Genomic DNA, 22,585 nt, shown 5'->3' on the forward strand with positions numbered 1-22,585 from the left:
TGATGGAGGGGGGTGTGATGGAGGGGGGTGTGATGGAGGGGAGTGTGATGGAGGGGAGTGTGATGGAGGAGGGTGTGATGGAGGGGGGTGTGATGGAGGGGAGTGTGATGGAGGGGAGTGTGATGGAGGGGGTGTGTGATGAGGACGGTGTGATGGAGGGGGGGTGATGGAGGGGAGTGTGATGGAGGGGTGTGTGATGGAGGAGGGTGTGATGGAAGAGGGTGTGATGGAGGGGAGTGTGATGGAGGGGTGTGATGGAGGAGGGTGTGATGGAAGAGGGTGTGATGGAGGGGAGTGTGATGGAGGGGGGTGTGATGGAGGGGGGTGTGATGGATGGAGGGGGGTGTGATGGAGGAGGGTGTGATGGAGGGGGGGTGTGATGGAGAGGGGGGTGTGATGGATGGAGGGGGGTGTGATGGAGGAGGGTGTGATGGAGGAGGGTGTGATGGTTGGAGGGGGGTGTGATGGAGGGGGGTGTGATGGTTGGAGGGGGGTGTGATGGTTGGAGGGGGGTGTGATGGATGGAGGGGGGTGTGATGGATGGAGGGGGGTGTGATGGGGGGGGGGGGGTGTGATGGAGGAGGGTGTGATGGAGGGGGTGTGATGGAGGGGGTGTGATGGTTGGAGGGGGGTGTGATGGAGGGGAGTGTGATGGAGGGGGGGTGTGATGGAGGGGAGTGTGATGGAGGGGGGGTGTGATGGGGGGGGTGTGATGGAGGGGGGTGTGATGGGGGGGTGTGATGGAGGAGGGGTGATGGGGGGGGGGGTGTGCAGGCCCTGTAGCCGCCAGCTGCTGTGTGTGGACAGGCGGCAGCTGGCAGCAGGACATGTGGCAGCCCCTCTTCGGCCAGGGCCGCGGGAGGCTCTTTGCAGACGCTCCCTTGCTCAGCACATTCGCAGTCTGCACCCCCCACAGCTAAGCTAGGCTGAGACTGCAGCGCCGGAAAGTGCGGAGCCCTCACAAGTTGGGGGAGGGGGCACAAGTGCACACTTTGGAAGAAATAATCTTATTTTACAGGGGAAGGAAGAGGAGGAGGAGGAGGGCTGCTCGGTGCGCGGCCGGCCAGCAGGGCAGTGACGCCGGGAGATGCGCCCCACAAACTTCCCGGCAGCTCCATTGTGTCATCCGTGCCACCGCCGCTGCCGGGGACTGGCACGCACTTTGCTGGCGGGCATGACATGCAGGGCATTCTCCCTAAAATGAGGAAGACCCATGGCGAGCGGGAGTGGAAGTAGCATGCTGAAATGTGTCGTGGTGGGCGACGGGGCGGTGGGCAAAACTTGTCTGCTCATGAGCTATGCCAACGACGCCTTCCCGGAGGAGTACGTGCCCACCGTGTTCGACCACTATGCAGGTGAGTCTCACCGGTGGTACCCGACACTTTTTTTTTAAGCCTGACAACTTTACTTTCCGCTATGTGTAGTCGCACTGTCCGTCGGCGGTGGTCATTGTAGTGTTCGCCCGTTATTTGCCCTTTTGTGTCAATAAAAAGTCACATGACTGCTGTACGCTATCTGGTACCACCCCCGAAGAGCACCACAGGTTTACAGTGCAGGCGTGGACCGCCCATGACGTGGCCACTGGACCGCCCATGACGTGGCCACCGGACCGGGGTACGGACGGGCATTTTGCTCAACTCTAGTCTTAGAAACTGAAATTTTGGCTTTTATTTCCAAACGTCGATCTGTGGTCTGACCCTCCAGATGGATGAGCGCCGTCCTCGCGGAGCAGCAGTGTTTACAATGGGGAGAGAGAAGAAAGCTGCTGCCAAAACAAAAGGAGCGGGCACCATCCTCAGTCAGGAGGGCTCCAGACGTTTCACCCGCTCCCGTCAGTATCGATGTGGCCGGATGATTCTCATCTATAGTGTATCGGAGGGGGCCTCAAAGGAATTTTCCAGTTTTGGGAATCCAGTGTCGGTTATTGTCTGCAGTGACGACATCACGTCAACAGCACTGCAGCCAATCAATCAGTTCAACCAATCTGTTTGAGTTGATGTCATAAGTTGCTGAGCTCAGTGATTGGCTGCAGCGCTGTCGATGTATCAGTGCTTCAGACAATAACAGACTCCAGGAGCGTCAGTGCTGGACCTGGAGAGGGAGAGGCAAAAAGCTGGGTCAAAATAGCCCATTTTGTCTAAAACTTGTTTAACAATATAACCAATGGCCATCTGTAAAGTTGCCTTGTGATCTGTAACGTCAGATTTTTTTTTTTTTTTACTATCGTTGCCGGCTAAAACTACATGTGTATGACACTGTCGGACGTGTAGGGTCAATCACTTGGTGATTGTGGATTGTCCACCTTGTCGATGGTTGAACCCTTAGTATAAATGGTCCAGTGTATCATTGATCCGCTGCATTCCAGACTATCCTAACATTAAAGGGGTTGTCCGGTCTTGGGCTACAAGTCTGCAGTTTCTGTATGTGACTGCAGACTTTTGAATCCTCACAGCTCGCACAGGTCGCGCTGTTATGATGTGCCGGCATCGTCCGTTCACGTGGTTTGCGTACTCTTCGATAATTCACTTGTGTTGACTGAAGCCACACATGTCTAGTCGGTCCACAAACCTGGACTACCTCTTTATTGTTTGGGCTACACAGTGATGTGTCATGCAACGATGAGATCACGGTGTCACACTGTGACACTGCATCCAATGGTTGAGTTCCGTGATTGACCATGACACCGTGATTGAGACATTGACCATGACACTGTCTCAAATGTTTCCAAAAGTCTGGGACTACACAGTGATGCTTTGTTTTTGTTTTTTTCTGTTTTTTGTTTATCAGGGAATAGCAAACAAAAAAAACTCCAAAAAGCCCAATCAGACAAGTCACATATGATCGATCAGGTTTGTAGGGCACAGATCACATTGCCACTCACGAATCATTGGAGGCCAACCAAGATTTACTATTGCTGGTCACAAGCCTCAGGCGACTCACTTGCCATAAATTTCGATGTGAGTTTCCGGCATGTGCTCATAAGGCTGGAAGCTTAGTTCCGGGCAGGAGACCCGTGGTCGGTAAGGCGTCCTGATCCGTAAATGAACCTTGAGTTCATGGCAGTCTGAACCTGGTATAAGCCTACTGAAAAAACTTGGGCACATTTTTCTTTGCTTATCTGGTATAACCTGCTTGGTTTCAGCGCTGTATTTCTCAATTTTGTGCGCTTTTGTTGGCACCGTAATGTGCCCCCTTGCAGGATAAGACTTGTCTTTGTATCATACATACATTAGAGATGGTGCCTGTTGATTGTCCGCCTCACTAGGGAGCTTCTGCAGCAGCCAAGACCTCTGGTTGCTCAGTTTATGATGCCATAGTGCAATGATTACAGCTCCTGAGCTGTCTGAGGCTGTCTCCTAGTTTCCCTGACCTCACATGCACAATAGTCCTGTTGTCTGCTCTCCGTCCCCGCCCAGTGTTTTCTTGGAAAGCAGTGGAATAATCCATAAAGCTTGCTTTGATGCCAGTTGTGCCATCCCTGGTCCGTGCTGAGGGCAGTAACGGTCTACGCTGCTGATCTGTGGTGGGGACATTATATGTGGATGTTGTGGGGGATATTTGTCATCGCATCTGCCCAACTTCACTTGAGATTACACTTTAACATCTATATTAAGGCCACAAGATACGTACTCCATGGATCTTCTGAACTGAACCTAGGTCACTGTAGTTATGGTATGCGTGTGACCATGCTATGGTCGTCTGAGCGGTCGATTTCCCGTTGGCATGTCCAAAATTTGATGAAGATTTCATTGTGGATTCTATGCAGAAATTCTCGTGAAATCTTACAATCTAGACATCGGCCAACAGTCTGTATGGAGGCCTCTTGACTCTTTCCAGGAATCATCTGACATACCTGATTTTGGATAGATGATCCCTTCATTCTTGGCGAGATACACCAGCTCCTGAGAAGTCTTTCTCGTACAGAACTTGGCCAAGCGAGCGTTCCTGTGTATGGCAGAGTCGAGCGAGAGTTGTTGGCTACTGGTAGAACGATCATTCGGCTATTTATTGTGTAAGATTATACAACTTTCCCCAAAAAATCTGATGTGAATTTTGTCTGTGCCCCTGATAAAAATCTGCAAAAAGAAGTAGCATACGATTTCTTGAGGATTCCATGCGGAAAAGATATCAGATTCCTCTTGTCTATCCATGGCCCTCTCATCTGTTGGAGAAATTCAAGTGTCATCCTCTGATTTTTGCTACAGATCCTCCATTAAATGCGGAGGCTAATCCGACACTTGTGAACATACCCTTAGGCAGAATTCAGACATCCATATATCACGGAGTACGGACCACGATGCATGGACCAAACTTAGCCTATGAGGCGGTCAAGTTCATGTTAAGGGACCCGCAACATACATCGTACATGCATACAGTGGGGAAAATAAGTATTTGCTACACTGCCAACTTTTCAAGTTTTCCCACCTACAAAGAATGGAGAGGTCTGTAATTATCGTAGGTACACTTCACCTGTGAGAGACAGAATCTAAAAATGATAACCAGAAAATCACATTGTATGATTTTATATACAGTAATTAACTTGCATGTTATTGCATATAATAAGTATTTGATACAATAGAAGAACAGGACTTACATTTTTTTTTTCGGACTAAAAGACGCATCAGACGATAAGACGCACCTAGTTTTTTAAAGGAGGAAATTAGAAAAAAATGAAGCAAAAAATGTTGGAAATTCTGTATTAATATCCCTCATCCTGGTATGCATGGCCCCCTCATCCATATCCTGGTATGCATGGCTTCCTCATCCCTATACTGGTAGGCATGGTCCCCTCATCCCTATCCTCTTAGGCATGGTCCCCCTCATCCCTATCCTCTTAGGCATGGTCGCCCTCATCCCTATCCTGGTTGGCATGGTCCCCCTCATCCCTATCCTGATAGGCATGGTTCCCCCTCATCGCTAGCCTGGTAGACATGGTCCCCTCATCCCTAGCCTGGTAAGCATGGTCCCCTTCATCCCTAGCCTGGTAGGCATGGTCCCCCTCATCCCTAGCCTGGTAGGCATGGTCCCCTCATCCCTATCCTGATTGGCATGGTCCCCCCTCATCCCTAGCCTGGTAGACATGGTCCCCTCATCCCTAGCCTGGTAGGCATGGTCCCCTCATCCCTAGCCTGGTAGGCATGGTCCCCCTCATCCCTAGCCTGGTAGGCATGGTCCCCCTCATCCCTAGCCTGGTAGGCATGGTCCCCCTCATCCCTAGCCTGGTAGGCATGGTCCCCTCATCCCTATCCTGATTGGCATGGTCCCCCCTCATCCCTAGCCTGGTAGACATGGTCCCCCTCATCCCTAGCCTGGTAGACATGGTCCCCTCATCCCTAGCCTGGTAGGCATGGTCCCCCTCATCCCTAGCCTGGTAGGCATGGTCCCCCTCATCCCTAGCCTGGTTGGCATGGTCCCCCTCATCCCGAGCCTGGTTGGCATGGTCCCCCTCATCCCGAGCCTGGTTGGCATGGTCCCCCTCATCCCGAGCCTGGTTGGCATGGTCCCCCTCATCCCGAGCCTGGTAGGCATGGTCCCCCTCATCCCTAGCCTGGTTGGCATGGTCCCTCTCATCCCGAGCCTGGTAGGCATGGTCCCTCTCATCCCGAGCCTGGTAGGCATGGTCCCTCTCATCCCGAGCCTGGTAGGCATGGTCCCTCTCATCCCTAGCCTGGTAGGCATGGTCCCTCTCATCCCTAGCCTGGTAGGCATGGTCCCCCTCATCCCTAGCCTGGTAGGCATGGTCCCCCTCATCCCTAGCCTGGTAGGCATGGTCCCCCTCATCCCTAGCCTGGTAGGCATGGTCCCCCTCATCCCTAGCCTGGTAGGCATGGTCCCCCTCATCCCTAGCCTGGTAGGCATGGTCCCTCTCATCCCTAGCCTGGTAGGCATGGTCCCCCTCATCCCTAGCCTGGTAGGCATGGTCCCTCTCATCCCTAGCCTGGTAGGCATGGTCCCCCTCATCCCTAGCCTGCTTTATGCTTGTAAGCAGCGCATGGCAGTGACGTTCATGGGAGTGGAGAGCAGTGAATATTCATTCCCTTAAGTCAGCTGCTGAGGCTAGCAGAATGTCTGCTATTAAAGTCGCTCTTCCTATACTCTTCCACAGCACCAGGTGGAAGTCACCCAGTGACTTTAGCTCTCATTGTTGGGGAAAGCTGTGGTCATTCCCCCGCAGTGTTTCTTGGGGGCATTTTTTGTATAGAGTAATAGAACATATGAAGAAAAGTTGCTATGACGAAACCATTTGTTTAACACTAAGAAAATGTGACCATCAAAAGTCTAGAAAACAAATTGCGGTTGGGAAATTTATCGAGAAAAACTTTGGAGACAACATTCTTAAATAATTCTCAGTTCCGTATCTGTCTGGAGTTGGATCTTACTACTCGGCTCTCCTGAAGCTTCCTCTTTCTAGGCTATATTAGGATGTGATACTCTGCGCCGTCTGACCCGGCCGTCATGGGAAAGCTGAACAAGTGTATGACATTGAGCCAGTGTTCTCACATACTCTGCATAAGCCTCTGATGTGCCAGGAAAGCTGTCAGCTGGCGTGTGGTCTTTTCTTGGAGTATCGCAGCGTAGGTTTTGGATCGTGTAATAAAAAAAAAAATTGTTGGAACTGGATATATTTATAAAGTGGATCTCCGCCATTGGGGCAATAATGTACATTACGGTGCAGAGGTTTCTTGCTCATTTCAAGGCCAAATCCAGAGGGGTATCTACTAGAAGTGGCCAAAAAGACTTGCAGAACTGTGGACCACAGGTCACACTGGTCGTTTATGGCCACTATTCCAGGGCCCTGCGAACCTCTTACTACCTGCTGGCATTTCTAGTGCTTCTTCTTACTGGTAGTATGTCATGAATGACGTAAATGACGTCTGAGAAAAAGTGCTGTGATCCCGGAAGGTAATGGGGGGGTTCGTAGGTCTCTGGTTCGGCAGCCACTAACTACTGAAATGGCCGCTTGACCAGGGTCCTATGAATCCTTTTTTTTTTTTTTTTTTTCTGCCATCCATTTAGTTTTCTGACAGCTCTGCATTAGGCCGTTTTCACACGTCAGTTGCTCCGGTACGTGAGGTGACAGTTTCCTCACGTACCGGAGACACTGACTCACGTAGACACATTAAAATCAATGTGTCTCTGCACATGTCAGCGTGTTTTCACGGACCGCGTGTCCATTTGAAAAACACAGTCAGTGTTTGGGGGAACGCACGGATTACACGGACCCATTAAAGTCAATGGGTCCGTGTAAAACACATACCGCTACTGTAAGCGCTGTCCCCCCCGCGTGTTGTGCTGAAGCCGGAATTCATCCCTTCTTCCCAGCAGCGTTCGCTGGAGAGAAGGAATGAATAATCTTTACTTTTAAGGGGAAAGAGAAAAAAAAAAAAAAAAAGTTTGTGCCCCCCCCCCCACTTGCCAGGAAATACTCACCGACACCCAGCTCCAGCGATGTCTCCTCTCAGCGGCTGCAGCCTGTGCTGTGTGAGCGGTCACATGGTCCCGCTCATTACAGTGAGGAATATGCGCATATTCCTCACTGTAATGAGCGGGACCACGTGACCGCTCACACACGGCCTGCTGCCGGCACTGAGAGGAGACATCGCTGGAGCTGGGTGTCGGTGAGTGTTTCCTGGCAAGCGGGAAGGGGGGGGGCACACAGGGGATGGGAGGCGGGAGGGGACGCACACACTTTATTTTTAGGGGGAAAGAAAAAAAAAAAAGATTCATTCCTTCTCTCCAGCGAACGCTGCTGGGAAGAAGGGATGAATACCAGCTTCAGCACCGCACGCAGGAGACAGCGCTTAACTGTAGCGCTGTCTCCTGCACGGTCCGTGTGGTCCTCAGTCGGCACACGGCTGCCGCACGTGTGCCACACTGATGTGCTACGTAAGCTCACGGACACGGATAATTCTGGTACCGATTTTTCCGGTACCGGAATTATCTGGACGTGTGGGACAGGCCTTAAAGGAACAAATACTATGTACATTAGGGATTTTTTTGGAATGATAGTATTCATGGTTTTCTTTAGAAAAGGCTATGACATTAAGCTTCTAAATCATATACCGTAATTTTTTTATTTTCACTAAACCACTATTTTTGCCAAAAATCATGACCACGTTCAAATAAGAACTTATTTTATTGATTGAAGCAAATTTTCAGAATTTTTTTCATAGTGATAAAATTTATTTGATACAACTTGCTTTTCTTTGTGAAAAAAAAAATTGAAATTTGGCGAAAATGTAGCAATTTTCAAACTTCGAATTCTTATGCCCTTAAATCAGAAATATGTCACACAAAATTAATAAATTACTTTTTCCACATGTCTACTTTACATGAGCACAATTTTTTGTTAGGAAGTTATAAGGGTTAAAAGTTGATCTGCAATTTCTCATTTTTCCAACAAAATTCACAAAATCGTTGTTTTTATTTTTAGGGACCACCTCACATTTGAAGTGACTTTTAGGGGCCTATATGACAGAAAATACCAAAAAGTGACATCATTCTAAAAACTGCACCCCATGGGGTGCTCAAAACCTCATTTAAGAAGTTTATTAACCCTTTAGGTGCTTCACAGGAACTGAGGCAATTTTGAAGGAAAAAATAAACATTTAACTTTTTTTCACAAAAATTTTAGAACCAATTTTTTTATTTTCACAAGGGTAAAAAGAGAACACGAACCATAAAAATGTGTTGCACAATTTCTCCTGAGCATGCCAATACCCCATATGTGGGGGAAAACTATTGTTTGTGCACACGGCAGAGCTCGGAAATATGTGGGGGGAAACTATTGTTTGTGCACACGGCAGAGCTCGGAATGGAAGGAGTGCCATTTGACTTTCTGATCACAAAATTTGCTGCAATTGAGAACTTACATCATGTTGGGGATTGGAGAGCCCCTGATGTGCCTTTGAAACTCATCAAGGACTCGTCAACTTCCACATTATGCTCTGGGGTATAGGAATTAGGAAATTAATGTTGTAGGAGGGGAAATTAGGGGTCTCGGTTGGTTTAGCTGATCATAGTTGGGGTCAGTTCTTGGTGGTTTGGAAACTATCACTAAGTGGAGGAATCTCATTAGGGCTACAGGATGGGCTCAGGACATGACTGCTGCAAATACAGGGGTGCTGTGTACAGATTGTATTGCCCAGTAGGAGCAGAGTGTTTTTTTTTTTTTTTTTTTTTTTTTTTAAACCCATGCTCATGGTAAGGCCCCCCAATTTTTTTTTTTTTTTTCCCGAGGACATTTGTGGGGATCCAGGAACGGGAATGCAAGGCAATACATTTTTGGGAGATATTGTTGGGCATATAAATTTGTTTGGTGGGCAATCGATCGTAGGACTTCTGGGCTAACGAAAATTTGGAAAAATTAAAGGTGGTAAAATTGGTGACATCTAATTTTATATAAGGGGCTGCTTAAAAAAAAAAAAAAAAAAAAAAAGGGCATTTGAGGGGGAAATTCCCTATCATTATACCACAGTGGTGGGGGTTGGAGGCTGCGGTACTTGGTCCTGCAGCAGATTCAGTATCGCTGCCCGGAGCAAAGCAGGGAGCACGCTTCCTCCGTGCTAAAGGTACCGTCACATTTAGCGACGCTGCAGCGATCTAGACAACGATCCCGATCGCTGCAGCGTCGCTGTTTGGTCGCTGGAGAGCTGTCTGTGTGACAACGATGCCGGTCCCCGGGTAACCAGGGTAAACATCGGGTCACTAAGCGCAGGGCCGTGCTTAGTAACCCGATGTTTACCCTGGTTACCAGCGTAAACGTAAAAAAAAAACATCACTACATACTTACATTCCGGCATCTGTCCCCCGGCGCTGTGCTTTCCTGCACTGTCAGCGCCGGCCAGCCGTAAAGCAGAGCGGTGACGTCACCGCTGTGCTTTACGGCTGGCCGGCACTCACAGCCAGTGCATGAAAGCACAGCGCCGGGGGACAGACGCCGGAATGTAAGTATGTAGTGTTTGTTTTTTTTTTACATTTACGCTGGTAACCAGGGTTAATATCGGGTTACTAAGCGCGGCCCTGCTCTTAGTAACCAGATGTTTACCCTGGTCACCAGTGAAGACATCGCTGAATCGGCGTCACACACGCCGATTCAGCAATGTCAGCGGGAGATCCAGCGACGAAATAAAGTTCTGGACTTTCTGCACCGACCAACGATGTCACAGCAGGATCCTGATCGCTGCTGCCTGTCAAACTCAACGATATCGCTATCCAGGACGCTGCAACGTCACGGATCGCTAGCGATATCTTTCAGTGTGACGGTACCTTAAGTGTTCTGCGGGCCGTTGCTTTATTCTCCTGCCTAACAAAAAACTAAGACTAATCTAACACTGATCCATAAGCCTAAACCAACACTAGTATTTTGTTACTGCCAAAAGTGAACTGCAAAAAATGAGAAAATGTATTAAAAAAATAAATAAAAAATAATAATCTGACAATGGGGATGACACAGAACAGGGTGAAGGGGGGATAATCAATGAGGTTTAGGGGGTTTGCGAACGTAGAAATGATTTGAAACATTTAATTAACACATGCAAAAGTTAGGAAGGGGAAAATACTTTTTTTTTGTTTTTTTCAAACAACTGTATTTTCACTACTAGAGTCAGACTTTTATCTTTTTTTTTTTTCTTTACTCCTTTAAATTCCGGGATATTTACCATCTGATTTTGTTCATTTCTGTGAAAATTCTGATGACAAAGAGTTGAGTCAGTCTGTGACTCAGAGAAATGGTCACATAAGCCGTGTCATCTTCCAGAAAATTAGGTACAAAAATAACTGTATCCGAAGCCGAAATTTCTGATGTAGTGGATAATAAGCGATTGTGTGGATATTAGGATTGTGACCTGATCAAATTTAGATTTCATTTTGTAGATAATTATACAGGATATGGACACCTTCGCAGAATTTTTTTTTTTTAAATGCAGATATTTTGGGGTACCCCTGGAAATGTCTAAATAATATATTAAGATATTTTTAAGGTTCTATAATGGTGGCATGCATAAGCACTTTGTATGCTTATGGTATGTGTACATCCATATGCTCATCCAGAAGAATGGGAATCTGTATGTTTTATATGCTGTTTTTAATGTAATCCAACAGGAGTTTGTGATGTCTTTTATCAATGTGGGTCGTATTCTAGTGACAAAGCAGCCAAATTGTGTTCCCTGCCGAGTATATATTATATTTAATCTGTTATTTTTTTTTTTTTTTCAGTCAGCGTGACCGTCGGTGGCAGACAATACCTTCTTGGACTATATGACACTGCAGGACAAGTGAGTACAGTATAGTTCTGTGCTAGTTTTGGGTGACTTCTAACTTTCCAATGGTTCTCATGTATATGTTTATTTTCTGGTGTACTCCTGCAGGGAAGTCTAGGAAATGCTGTTAGGTGGAGCTTAGTGCAAGTGCATATGTCTTAAACATAAGAGATGTCCAAATAAATATACAAAGGGGCACTTCAAAAATGCAATTATATCAACCTAGTCTGAGAAACGTTACTCTGAGATCATAAGAAGCGAATGTGCCGATCAATAACTATAAACGCGCGTCTGGGTGGAGGGACGCTGTATCATATATGCTAGCAACTCTGGAGGCATATTCTCAGGGAGATCTATGTCCGGCCCATAGATCTTCACAGCTCATTTACATATAGATAAAAGGTGGATTTTTCTGAAATAAGATATCGGATCACCGATATCAAAGTATCAATTTATTCAGCTTCCTATGATCTGCGTGCCCATATAGACAGCTTAGGAGGGTTGTTCCTACTGACAGATTTCCTTTTAAAACTGCTTTTGGTGCACATATCAGTCTAATATATCCAGGAACTGTCCTGATTCTCGTACTAATTAACTTCCATCTGCTCCAATTCAGTTGGTTTTTCCTGTTTACCAGCATTCTACATGTACTGTAGGTGTAAGAACTTCCTTTCCATCATGGGCCCGCCGCCCCGTCCTGTAGAGGGTCACAGGCCCGCCACCCCATCCTGTAGGGGGTCATGGGCCCGCCGCCCTGTCCTGTAGAATGTCACGGGCCTGCCACCCCATGCTGCAGTGGGTCACGGGCCTGCCACCCCATGCTGCAGTGGGTCACGGGCCCGCCACCCCATGCTGCAGTGGGTCACGGGCCCGCCGCCTCATGCTGTAGTGGGTCATGGGCCCGCCGCCCGGCCCTGTCGAGGGTCACGGGCCCGCCGCCCCGTCCTGTAGTGGGTCACGGGCCCGCCACCCCATCATGTAGTACGTCACTAGCCCGCCGCCCCATGCTGTAGTTGGTCACGGGCCCGCCACCCCATGCTGTAGTGGGTCACGGGCCCACCACCCCATGCTGCAGTGGGTCATGGGCCCGCCACCCCATGCTGCAGTGGGTCATGGGCCCGCCACCCCATGCTGCAGTGGGTCATGGGCCCGCCGCCTCATGCTGTAGTGGGTCATGGGCCCGCCGCCTGGTCCTGTCGAGGGTCACGGGCCCGCCGCCCCATCCTGTAGTGGGTCACGGGCCCACCACCCCATCATGTAATGCGTCACGGGCCTGCCGCCCCATGCTGTAGTTGGCCACGGGCCCGCCGCCCCTCCATCCCCTCATGGCTGCTGGATAAGGGTCCTGCCATTTCACTAATCTTTATTTGCAAGCTGTAGATTTTTTTTCTTTTATCTTGCATTACAAGATACGCACAGGTATTTCAATTTTTAATCCCTTTTTATATGAGATGAGTGTTTGACATACCCGTTCCGTACAGGCAGCCATATGTGTCAGCTGTCATTATAGTCAGAGTATAAATGAATGGGAGGAAAGCTTTATTACCCGCTGCAGCAGGGAAAGGAATTTCAACAAATGCATACGAGCATCTGATTTTCGTAGGCGATTATACTCTCCACTGAGCAGTTGTGCTTCGGAGAGCAGATTATGGCGGGCAGGAGCGCAGGCTGGCGTCTGTATTGCTGGGCTTTACATATTGTAATGTTTCTGTGACTGGAGTTTTCAGTGGCAGCCGATCAGTAGTAAGTGGATTTCTCCGATGATATTCCTTCGAAGCCCTGGCATTCATACAAGCCTGGAAAATAAGTTGTAGTTGCATAATGCAAGGCTGCCCGTCCTAGAAAATATGTTTCCTCACCTTTTGGCTATATGCACACGTTGCGGATTAGGTTTAGGAATCTCTGGTGCGGATTCTGCCTCTCCTGGCAGAAAGCGCAGCTGTGGATTTGTCGCGTTTTTTGTGCGGATCCGCAGCGTTTTTTGTGGATTTACTGCGTTTTTTACCCCTGCAGATTTCTATAATGGAATAGGTACAAAAAAATGCTGCAGATCCGCAAAAAAGAAGTGACATGCTACTTCTTTTAATCCGCAGCATTTCCACACTGGATTTTCCGCAACGTGTGCACAGCTTTTTTTTTTTTTTTTTTTTTCTCATTGATTTACATTGTACTGTAAATCAATTGCGGATCTGCAGCGTTTCTGCACCTCAAAAAACGCTGTGGTTCCGCAGAGAATCCGCAATGTGTGCACATACCCTAAACGTCTCTATGACATACTTGCCAAGTCCACCGGAAATTCAGTCTCGCAATAAAAATAGAAGATTCTAAAAAGCATTCCGCCTGGAAACAACTTGAAAAGGTGATTTAAAAAAAAAAAAAAAAAAAAATGCCAAAAAGAATGAACAGATGTCAAAATGATTTGCTGGGCACATGTTCCATCTTTAAAAGCTGTGCAGCCGCTGAAACAAGTGACCATTTTTCTCGCAGTTTCTGCTAGGAAGTATACACATTATCTTTATATGTCAAAGTGTAAGGAAAAAAAAAACACCACTGAAAAAGACATCAGAAAAGACAAAACCAAAGTTTTCTTAGTCCCTTTTGCTTCACAAACGATGTGGGTACGTCTGCCTCTAAAATACGTCGTGTGCACATACCCTAATATAGATTGTGTTATGAAAAAAATGCAATTTTTTTTTTTTAAAAGCAGTAATGTTGATGAATTCTCTGCTCACAGACCGGTGCCGCTCCTCCAAACTCAACACTTCTTTCTCTACCAATCAAAATCCAGCAGGGATGCTACATGACCGCTGCAGCCGATTAATGACCTGTGATCGTCTGCAGCATTCACATTTTACAGGAAGAAACAGGAGGAGTGTAAGAAACAGTATGTAATATCAATGCTGCAGCCAATTAGCGGCCACTGATTAGTTGCAGCGCTCACACGATACGCCTGATGGATTTTGATGGCAAACTGGGTTGAATTTTTTTTTCTCCTCCCTTAGCTTATTTATAAGGGATTGCCCACTAGTGAGCGATTTGTTTATTATAAGGTCGGCCGAGCCATGCTAAATTCTGTGTCTGATCGACCATCTAATGTGTATGGGGGCCTATTGGGAAGCCTTGGGCGTCCTACTCCCCAACCTGACCTCGTCACCTGATTGCTTTGCTGGATTTTCCCCGCTGATGTAGTTTTTATTGTTTGTTTGTTTTTTTGTGTTCAGGTTGCTGAGCATTATCATTCAGTGCGTTCCTGTTGTTCCTTGTCATTTTACGGGCATTATATGGACATACAAACCTACAGAGAACAAGGAGTATTACCCTCACAAGTACACATACTAATATAAAGAGGAGTGAGACACAAAAAAAGTTTAAGTGTAATACAAAAAGTGTCTTTATTATATAAAGTCGCTCACAAGAATCAATACGGGCTCGTAGCCCAAATACAAAATACATGACGAGAATAAAATGGGGGGGACAAAACAACGAACGTCACAGACTGCCAAGGAACCTCCACTAATGTTTCAAATGACAAGTACATGTATTTTGTATTTGGGCTACAATAAAGACACTTTTTGTATTGTACTTATACTTTTCTGTGTATTACTCCTCTTTATATTAGTATTTGTACTTTTGAGGCTAATACTCCTTGTTCTCTGTAGGCTTGAATCATTGGTGGAGTTGCGTGAGTGTTCTCGGTCAGGTCCCGGCCCAGGGGACATAATTTCTAATGTGTTTCCAATATGTCAGGAATTGTTAAACATTATATGGACATAGCCTAGACTGGACAAGTTTACTATACGAGAAAAGTCGTCCTCGTGGGCTGCATCCGTGTGTTCATACCATACACCCTAATCTGCACTAGTCGCTGTCCTTTCATGGTTAAACATTGGAGTCTTGCCCAGCATTTATTTTCGGCTATACCGGGTTGTCACCTGGAGAGGCAGACTAGAATTTCTCCTTTAGCCACAGATGTAGCAGATGGTCTCTGATTTAAGGGTTGGAAAGTAAGTTCTGCCAGTCTGTAATGTAACTTGGATGTGACGCCTTATAACTATTCTCGAGTTGTCTTCATGTACGTTCTATTCGGAACATCTTGCATTCAAAGAAGTAATAATAAGAATTTTTATTTATATAGCGCCAACATATTCTGCAGCGCTTTACAATTATAGAGGGGACTTGTACAGAGAATAGACATTACAGCATAACAATAAACACAGATCAAAACAGACACCAAGAGGAATGAGGGCCCTGCTGCTCGCAAGCTTACAATCTATGAGGAAAAGGGGAGACACGAGAGGTGGATGGTAACAATTGCTTTCGTTGTTGGGACCGGCCATAGTGTAAGGCTCGGGTGTTCATGTAAAGCTGCATGAACCAGTTATCAGCCTAAATATGTAACAGTACAGACACAGAGAGCTATTAACCCCTTTCTGACATCAGACGTACTATCCCGTCGAGGTGGGGTGGGCCCCTATGACCACCGACGGGATAGTAGGTCATATGCGATCGGCCGCACTCACGGGGGGAGCGTGGCCGATCGCGGCCGGGTGTCAGCTGCCTATCACAGCTGACATCCGGCACTATGTGCCAGGAGCGGTCATGGACCGCTCCCGGCACATTAACCCCCGGCACACCGCAAGCAAACATGATTGCGATGTTCCGGCGGTATAGGGAAGCATCGCGCAGGGAGGGGTCTCCGTACCTCCCTCCCTGCTCCAGGCCCGGATCCAAGATGGGCGCGGCAGGGAGGGAGGTGGCTTCACAGAGCCTGCTCAGAGCAGGCACTGTGAAGCCTGCAGTGCTGTAAGTCAGATCGGTGATCTGACAGAGTGTTGTGCAAACTGTCAGATCACCGATCTGTGATGTCCCCCCATGGGACAAAGTAAAAAAGTTAAAAAAAAAATTCCAAATGTGTAAAAAAAAAAAAATCCTAAATAATGAAAAAAAAAAAAAAAAAAAAAAATATATATATATATATATATTATTCCCATAAATACATTTCTTTATCTAAATAAAAAAAACAAAAGTACACATATTTAGTATTGCCGCGTCCGTAATGGCCCGACCTATAAAACTGGCCCACTAGTTAACCCCTTCAGTAAACACCGTAAGAAAAAAAAGAGGCAAAAAACAACGCTTTATCATACCACCGAACAAAAAGTGGAATAACACGCGATCAAAAAGACTGATATAAATAACCATCGTGCCGCTGAAAGCGTCATCTTGTCCCGCAAAAAAACGAGCCGCCATACAGCATCATCAGCAAAAACATAAAAAAGTTATAGTCCTGAGAATAAAGCGATGCAAAAATAATTATTTTTTCTCTAAAATAGTTTTTATCGTATAAAAGCGCCAAAACATAAAAAAAGATATAAATGAGGTATCGCTGTAATCGTACTGACCCGAAAAATAAAACTGCTTTATCAATTTTACCAAACGCGGAACGGTATAAACGCCTCCCCCAAAAGAAATTCATGAATAGCTGGTTTTTGGTCATTCTGCCTCACAAAAATCGGAATAGAAAGCGATTAAAAAATGTCACGTGCCCGAAAATGTTACCAATAAAAACGTCAACTCGTCCCGCAAAAAACAAGACCTCACATGACTTGTGGACCAAAATGTGGAAAAATTATAGGTCTCAAAATGTGGTAACGCTAAAAATATTTTTTGCAATAAAAAGCGTCTTTCAGTGTGTGACTGCTGCCAATCATAAAAATCCGCTAAAAAACTCGCTATAAAAGTAAATCAAACCCCCCTTCATCACCCCCTTAGTTAGGGAAAAATTAAAAAAATGTATTTATTTCCATTTTCCCATTAGGGCTAGGGTTAGGGCTAGGGTTAGGGCTAGGGCTACAGTTAGGGTTGGGGCTAAAGTTACGGTTAGGGTTTAGATTACATTTACAGTTGGGAATAGGGTTGGGATTAGGGTTAGGGGTGTGGTTAGGGTTACTGTTGGGATTAGGGTTAGGGGTGTGTTTGGATTAGGGTTTCAGTTATAATTGGGGGGTTTCCACTGTTTAGGCACATCAGGGGCTCTCCAAACACGACATGGCGTCCGATCTCAATTCCAGCCAATTCTGCGTTGAAAAAGTAAAACAGTGCTTCTTCCCTTCTGAGCTCTCCCGTGCGCCCAAACAGGGGTTTACCCCAACATATGCAGTATCAGCGTACTCAGGACAAATAGGACAACAACTTTTGGGGTCGAATCTCTCTTCTTACCCCTGGAAAATACAAAACTGTGGGCTAAAAAATAATTTTGGGGGGAAATTTTTTATTTTTTTTTTTTTTTCACGGCTCTGCGTTACAAACTGTAGTGAAACACTTGAGGGTTCAAAGCTCTCACAACACCTCTAGATAAGTTCCTTAGGGGGTCTAGTTTCCAAAATGGTGTCACTTATGGGGGGTTTCTACTGTTTAGGTACATTAGGGGCTCTGCAAAGGCAATGTGACACCTGCAGACCATTCGATCTAAGTCTGCATTCAAATGGCACTCCTTCCCTTCCGAGCCCTCCCATGCGCCCAAACCGTGGTTCCCCCCACATATGGGGTATCAGCGCACTCAGGACAAATTGGACAACAAATTTTGGGGTTCAATTTCTCCTGTTACCCTCGGGAAAATACAAAACTGGGGGCTAAAAAATAATTTTTGTGGGAAAAAATTTTTGTTTTATTTTTACGGCTCTACATTATAAACTTCTGTGAAGCCCTTGGTGGGTCAAAGCGCTCACCACACATCTAGATAAGTTCCTTAGGGGGTCTACTTTCCAATATGGTGTCACTTGTGGGGGTTTCAATGTTTAGGCACATCAGTGGCTCTCCAAACGCAACATGGCGTCCCATCTCAATTTCAGTCAATTTTGCATTGAAAAGTCAAACGGCGCTCCTTCGCTTCCGAGCTCTCCCACGCGCCCAAACAGTGGTTTACTCCCACATATGGGGTATCGGTGTACTCAGGACAAATTGTACAACAACTTTTGGGGTCCATTTTCTCCTGTTACCCTTGGTAAAATAAAACAAATTGGAGCTGAAGTAAATTTTTTGTGAAAAAAAAGTAAAATGTTCATTTTTATTTAAACATTCCAAAAATTCCTGTGAAGCACCAGAAGGGTTAATAAACTTCTTGAATATGGTTTTGAGCACCTTGAGGGGTGCAGTTTTTAGAATGGTGTCACACTTGGTTATTTTCTATCATATAGACCCCTCAAAATGACTTCAAATGAGATGTGGTTCCTAAAAAAAAAAAAAAAATGGTGTTGTAAAAACGAGAAATTGCTGGTCAACTTTTAACCCTTATAACTCCCTAACAAAAAAAAATTTTAGTTCCAAAATTGTGCTGATGCAAAGTAGACATGTGGGAAATGTTACTTATTAAGTATTTTGTGTGACATATCTCTGTGATTTAATTGCATAAAAATTCAAAGTTGGAAAATTGCGAAATTTTCATAATTTTCGCCAAATTTCCGTTTTTTTTCACAAATAAACGCAGGTACTATCAAAGAATTTTTACCACTATCATGAAGTACAATATGTCACGAGAAAACAGTGTCAGAATCACTGGGATCCGTTGAAGCGTTCCAGAGTTAAAACCTCATAAAGGGACAGTGGTCAGAATTGTAAAAATTGGCCCGGTCATTAACGTGCAAACCACCCTTGGGGGTAAAGGGGTTAACTGTATAAAGTGTATGAGAGCATGATGCGAGGAACCTGGCTATGGTTTAAGTTTTTTGAATGGGCCACACAGGGATAGTTAGGTTAATGCGTTGAGGCAGTAGGCCAGTCTGAACAAATGCATTTTTAGGGCACGCTTAAAACTGTGGGGATTAATTGTATTAACCTGGGTAGTGCATTCCAAAGAATTGGTGCAGCACGTTAAAAAAAAGTCTTGGAGACGGGAGTGGGAGGTTCTGATTATTGAGAATGCTAACCTCAGGTCATTAGCAGAACGGACAGCACGGGTAGGGTTGTAGACTGAGACCAGGGAGGAGATGTAGGGTGGTGCTGAGCCATGGAACGCTTTGTGGGTGAGGGTGATAAGTTTGTACTGAATTCTGGAGTGGATGGGTAACCAGTGTAATGACTGGCACAAGGTAGAGGCATCGGTGTAAGGCCGGCGTCACACACAGCGTAAAACAATACGGTCCGTATATTACGGCCGTAATACGCTGAAAAGTCCCGAAAATAGTGGTCCGTAGCTCCTCCGTAGGCAGGGTGTGTCAGCGTTTTTTGCGCATGGCATCCTCCGTATGTAATCCGTATGGCATCCGTACTGCGTGGTTTTCTCGCAGGCTTGCAAAACCAACATACCGCTATAGAAATGATCCATGTGTCCCAAAAAGAAAAAAAAAAAAATATATATATATATATATATGTCAGTGAGACACATATATGTATATATATTAATATTTTTTCCAGCGCTATACAGCTTGAAAGCCGGTAATTCAATTACCGGCTTTTTCTTTCTCCTTCCTAAAACCCGACATGATTTGAGACATGGTTTACATACAGTAAACCATGTATTCTCTCCATTTTTTTTGCAGATTCCACACTACTAATGTCAGTAGAGTGTATCTGCAAAATTTGGCCGTTCTAGCTCTTAAAATGAAGGGTTAAATGGCGGTAAAAATTGGCGTGGGCTCCCGCGCAATTTTCTCCGCCGGAGTAGTAAAGCCAGTGACTGAGGGCAGATATTAATAGCCTGGAGAGGGTCCATGGTTATTGGCCCCCCCTGGCTAAAAATATCTGCCCCCAGCCACCCCAGAAAAGGCACATCTGGAAGATGCGCCTATTCTGGCACTTGGCCACTCTCTTCCCATTCCCGTGTAGCGGCGGGATATGGGGTAATGAAGGGTTAATGCCACCTTGCTATTGTAAGGTGACATTAAGCCTAATTAATAATGGAGAGGCGTCAATTATGACACCTATCCATTATTAATCCAATTGTAGTAAAGGGTTAAATAAAACACAAACGCATTATTTAAAATTATTTTAATGAAATAAAAACAATGGTTGTTGGAGTATTTTATTGTACGCCCAATCCAGTCACTGAAGACCCTCGTTCTGTGAAAGAAAAAACATAATAAACCAACAATATACTTACCCTCCGCAGATCTGTAACGTCCAACGATGTAAATCCTTCTGAAGGGGTTAAAACATTTTGCAGCAAGGAGCTTTGCTAATGCAATGCTTCTCCTCGCTGCAAAACCCCGGGGAATGAGTCTAAATATAGATCAATGAGCTATATTTAGCTTCATTTGCGGTGAGGCGCCCTCTGCTGGATGTTCATAGATCGTGGGAACTTTCCTAGAAAGCCTGGGAGCTGGAAGCCTGGGAGCTTTCTAGGTAACTTCCCACGATCTATGAACAGCCAGCAGAGGGCGCCTCACCGCAAATGAAGCTAAATATAGCTCATTGATCTATATTTAGACTCATTCCCCGGGGTTTTGCAGCGAGGAGTAGCATTGCATTAGCAAAGCTCCTTGCTGCAAAATGTTTTAACCCCTTCAGAAGGATTTACATCGTTGGACGTTACAGATCTGCGGAGGGTAAGTATATTGTTGGTTTATTATGTTTTTTCTTTTACAGAACGAGGGTCTTCAGTGACTGGATTGGGCGTACAATAAAATACTCCAACAACCATTGTTTTTATTTCATTAAAATAATTTTAAATAATGCGTTTGTGTTTTATTTAACCCTTTACTACAATTGGATTAATAATGGATAGGTGTCATAATTGACGCCTCTCCATTATTAATTAGGCTTAATGTCACCTTACAATAGCAAGGTGGCATTAACCCTTCATTACCCCATATCCCGCCGCTACACGGGAATGGGAAGAGAGTGGCCAAGTGCCAGAATAGGCGCATCTTCCAGATGTGCCTTTTCTGGGGTGGCTGGGGGCAGATATTTTTAGCCAGGGGGGGGCCAATAACCATGGACCCTCTCCAGGCTATTAATATCTGCCCTCAGTCACTGGCTTTACTACTCCGGCGGAGAAAATTGCGCGGGAGCCCACGCCAATTTTTTCCGCCATTTAACCCTTTATTTTAAGAGCTAGAACGGCCAAATTTTGCAGATACACTCTACTGACATTAGTAGTGTGGAATCTGCAAAAAAAATGGAGAGAAGACATGGTTTACTGTATGTAAACCATGTCTCAAATCATGTTGGGTTTTAGGAAGGAGAAAGAAAAAGCCGGTAATTGAATTACCGGCTTTCAAGCTGTATAGCGCTGGAATAAATATTAATATATATACATATGTGTCTCACTGACATATATATATATATATATATATATATATATATATATATATATATATATATATATATATATATCTATTCTATGTGTACACATTTATTCTACCTATTCTACTGTAAGCTGTCAGTGTGATTTTACTGTACACCGCACTGAATTGCCGGCTTTTCTCTCTAACAGCGCTGCGTATTTCTCGCAAGTCACACTGCTTGTCCGTGTGTAATCCGTATTTTTCACACTTCCATAGACTTTCATTGGCGTATTTCTTGCGCAGTACGGTGACAAACGCAGCATGCTGCGATTTTGTACGGCCGTAGAAAGCCGTATAATACTGATCAGTAAAATACGGCAGATAGGAGCAGGGGCATAGAGAATAATTGTGCCGTATTTTTTGCGAGTTTTACGGACGTAGTTTCTGCGCTCTTACGTCCGTAAAACTCGCATGTGTGACGCCGACCTTACGGTTGGTGAGGAATATGATCCTGGCTGCAGCATTTAGGACAGATTGGAGAGGGGAGAGTTTGGTAAGAGGGAGACCGATTAGTAGAGAGTTACAATAGTCCAGGCGAGAATGAACAAGAGAAACAGTAAGAGTTTTTGCAGAGTCGAAAGTAAGAGAAGGTTGAATTCTAGAAATGTTTTTTGAGGTGCAGATAACAAGAGCGAGCCAGTGATCGGATGTGGGGGGTGAAGGAAAGCTCGGAATCAAGTATGACCCCAAGGCAGCGGGCATGTTGCTTGGGAAGTAAGTTAATAGATGACAAATCGTGGCCTAATTCCACTTTGGCCATAAAGCTGAGGCGGTGACAGTAGTGCACCCTATTATCCCGCACCACCTAACTCCCCCATCATATCCCATGACACATTTGGCTATAGACAATAAGATTTGGAGAATGTGGAGCTGGCCATGACTAGCTATATGATTTTGATGAGCTGTTCTTAGGATATGTCATCTCTATCTGTCCGATGGTGGTCCAGCACCCCCACCAAACAGATGTTTTCTGCTGCGGAGCTGAGCTGCAGTTCTCAACAACGGCTTCTGCACACTTCCATCTCTTTAGCATCAAAATCT

At 45.7% G+C, this 22,585-nt stretch overlaps 1 protein-coding gene across 1 annotated transcript in view; it reads left to right on the forward strand.

Moving 5' to 3' along the window:
- The first annotated feature begins 756 nt into the window (after positions 1-756).
- RHOQ (ras homolog family member Q) overlaps positions 757-22,585 on the forward strand; it is a 48,072-nt gene continuing 26,243 nt past the window's right edge. The window contains exons 1-2 of the mRNA XM_069768631.1: positions 757-1,355; positions 11,218-11,276. Of these exons, the coding sequence (XP_069624732.1) occupies positions 1,214-1,355; positions 11,218-11,276 (201 nt within the window). The 5' untranslated portion in view covers positions 757-1,213. The remainder of the gene's footprint in view (positions 1,356-11,217; positions 11,277-22,585) is intronic.

This window comes from Ranitomeya imitator, chromosome 5, assembly GCF_032444005.1.
Source record: "Ranitomeya imitator isolate aRanImi1 chromosome 5, aRanImi1.pri, whole genome shotgun sequence".
Classification (NCBI taxonomy): Eukaryota; Metazoa; Chordata; class Amphibia; order Anura; family Dendrobatidae; genus Ranitomeya; species Ranitomeya imitator.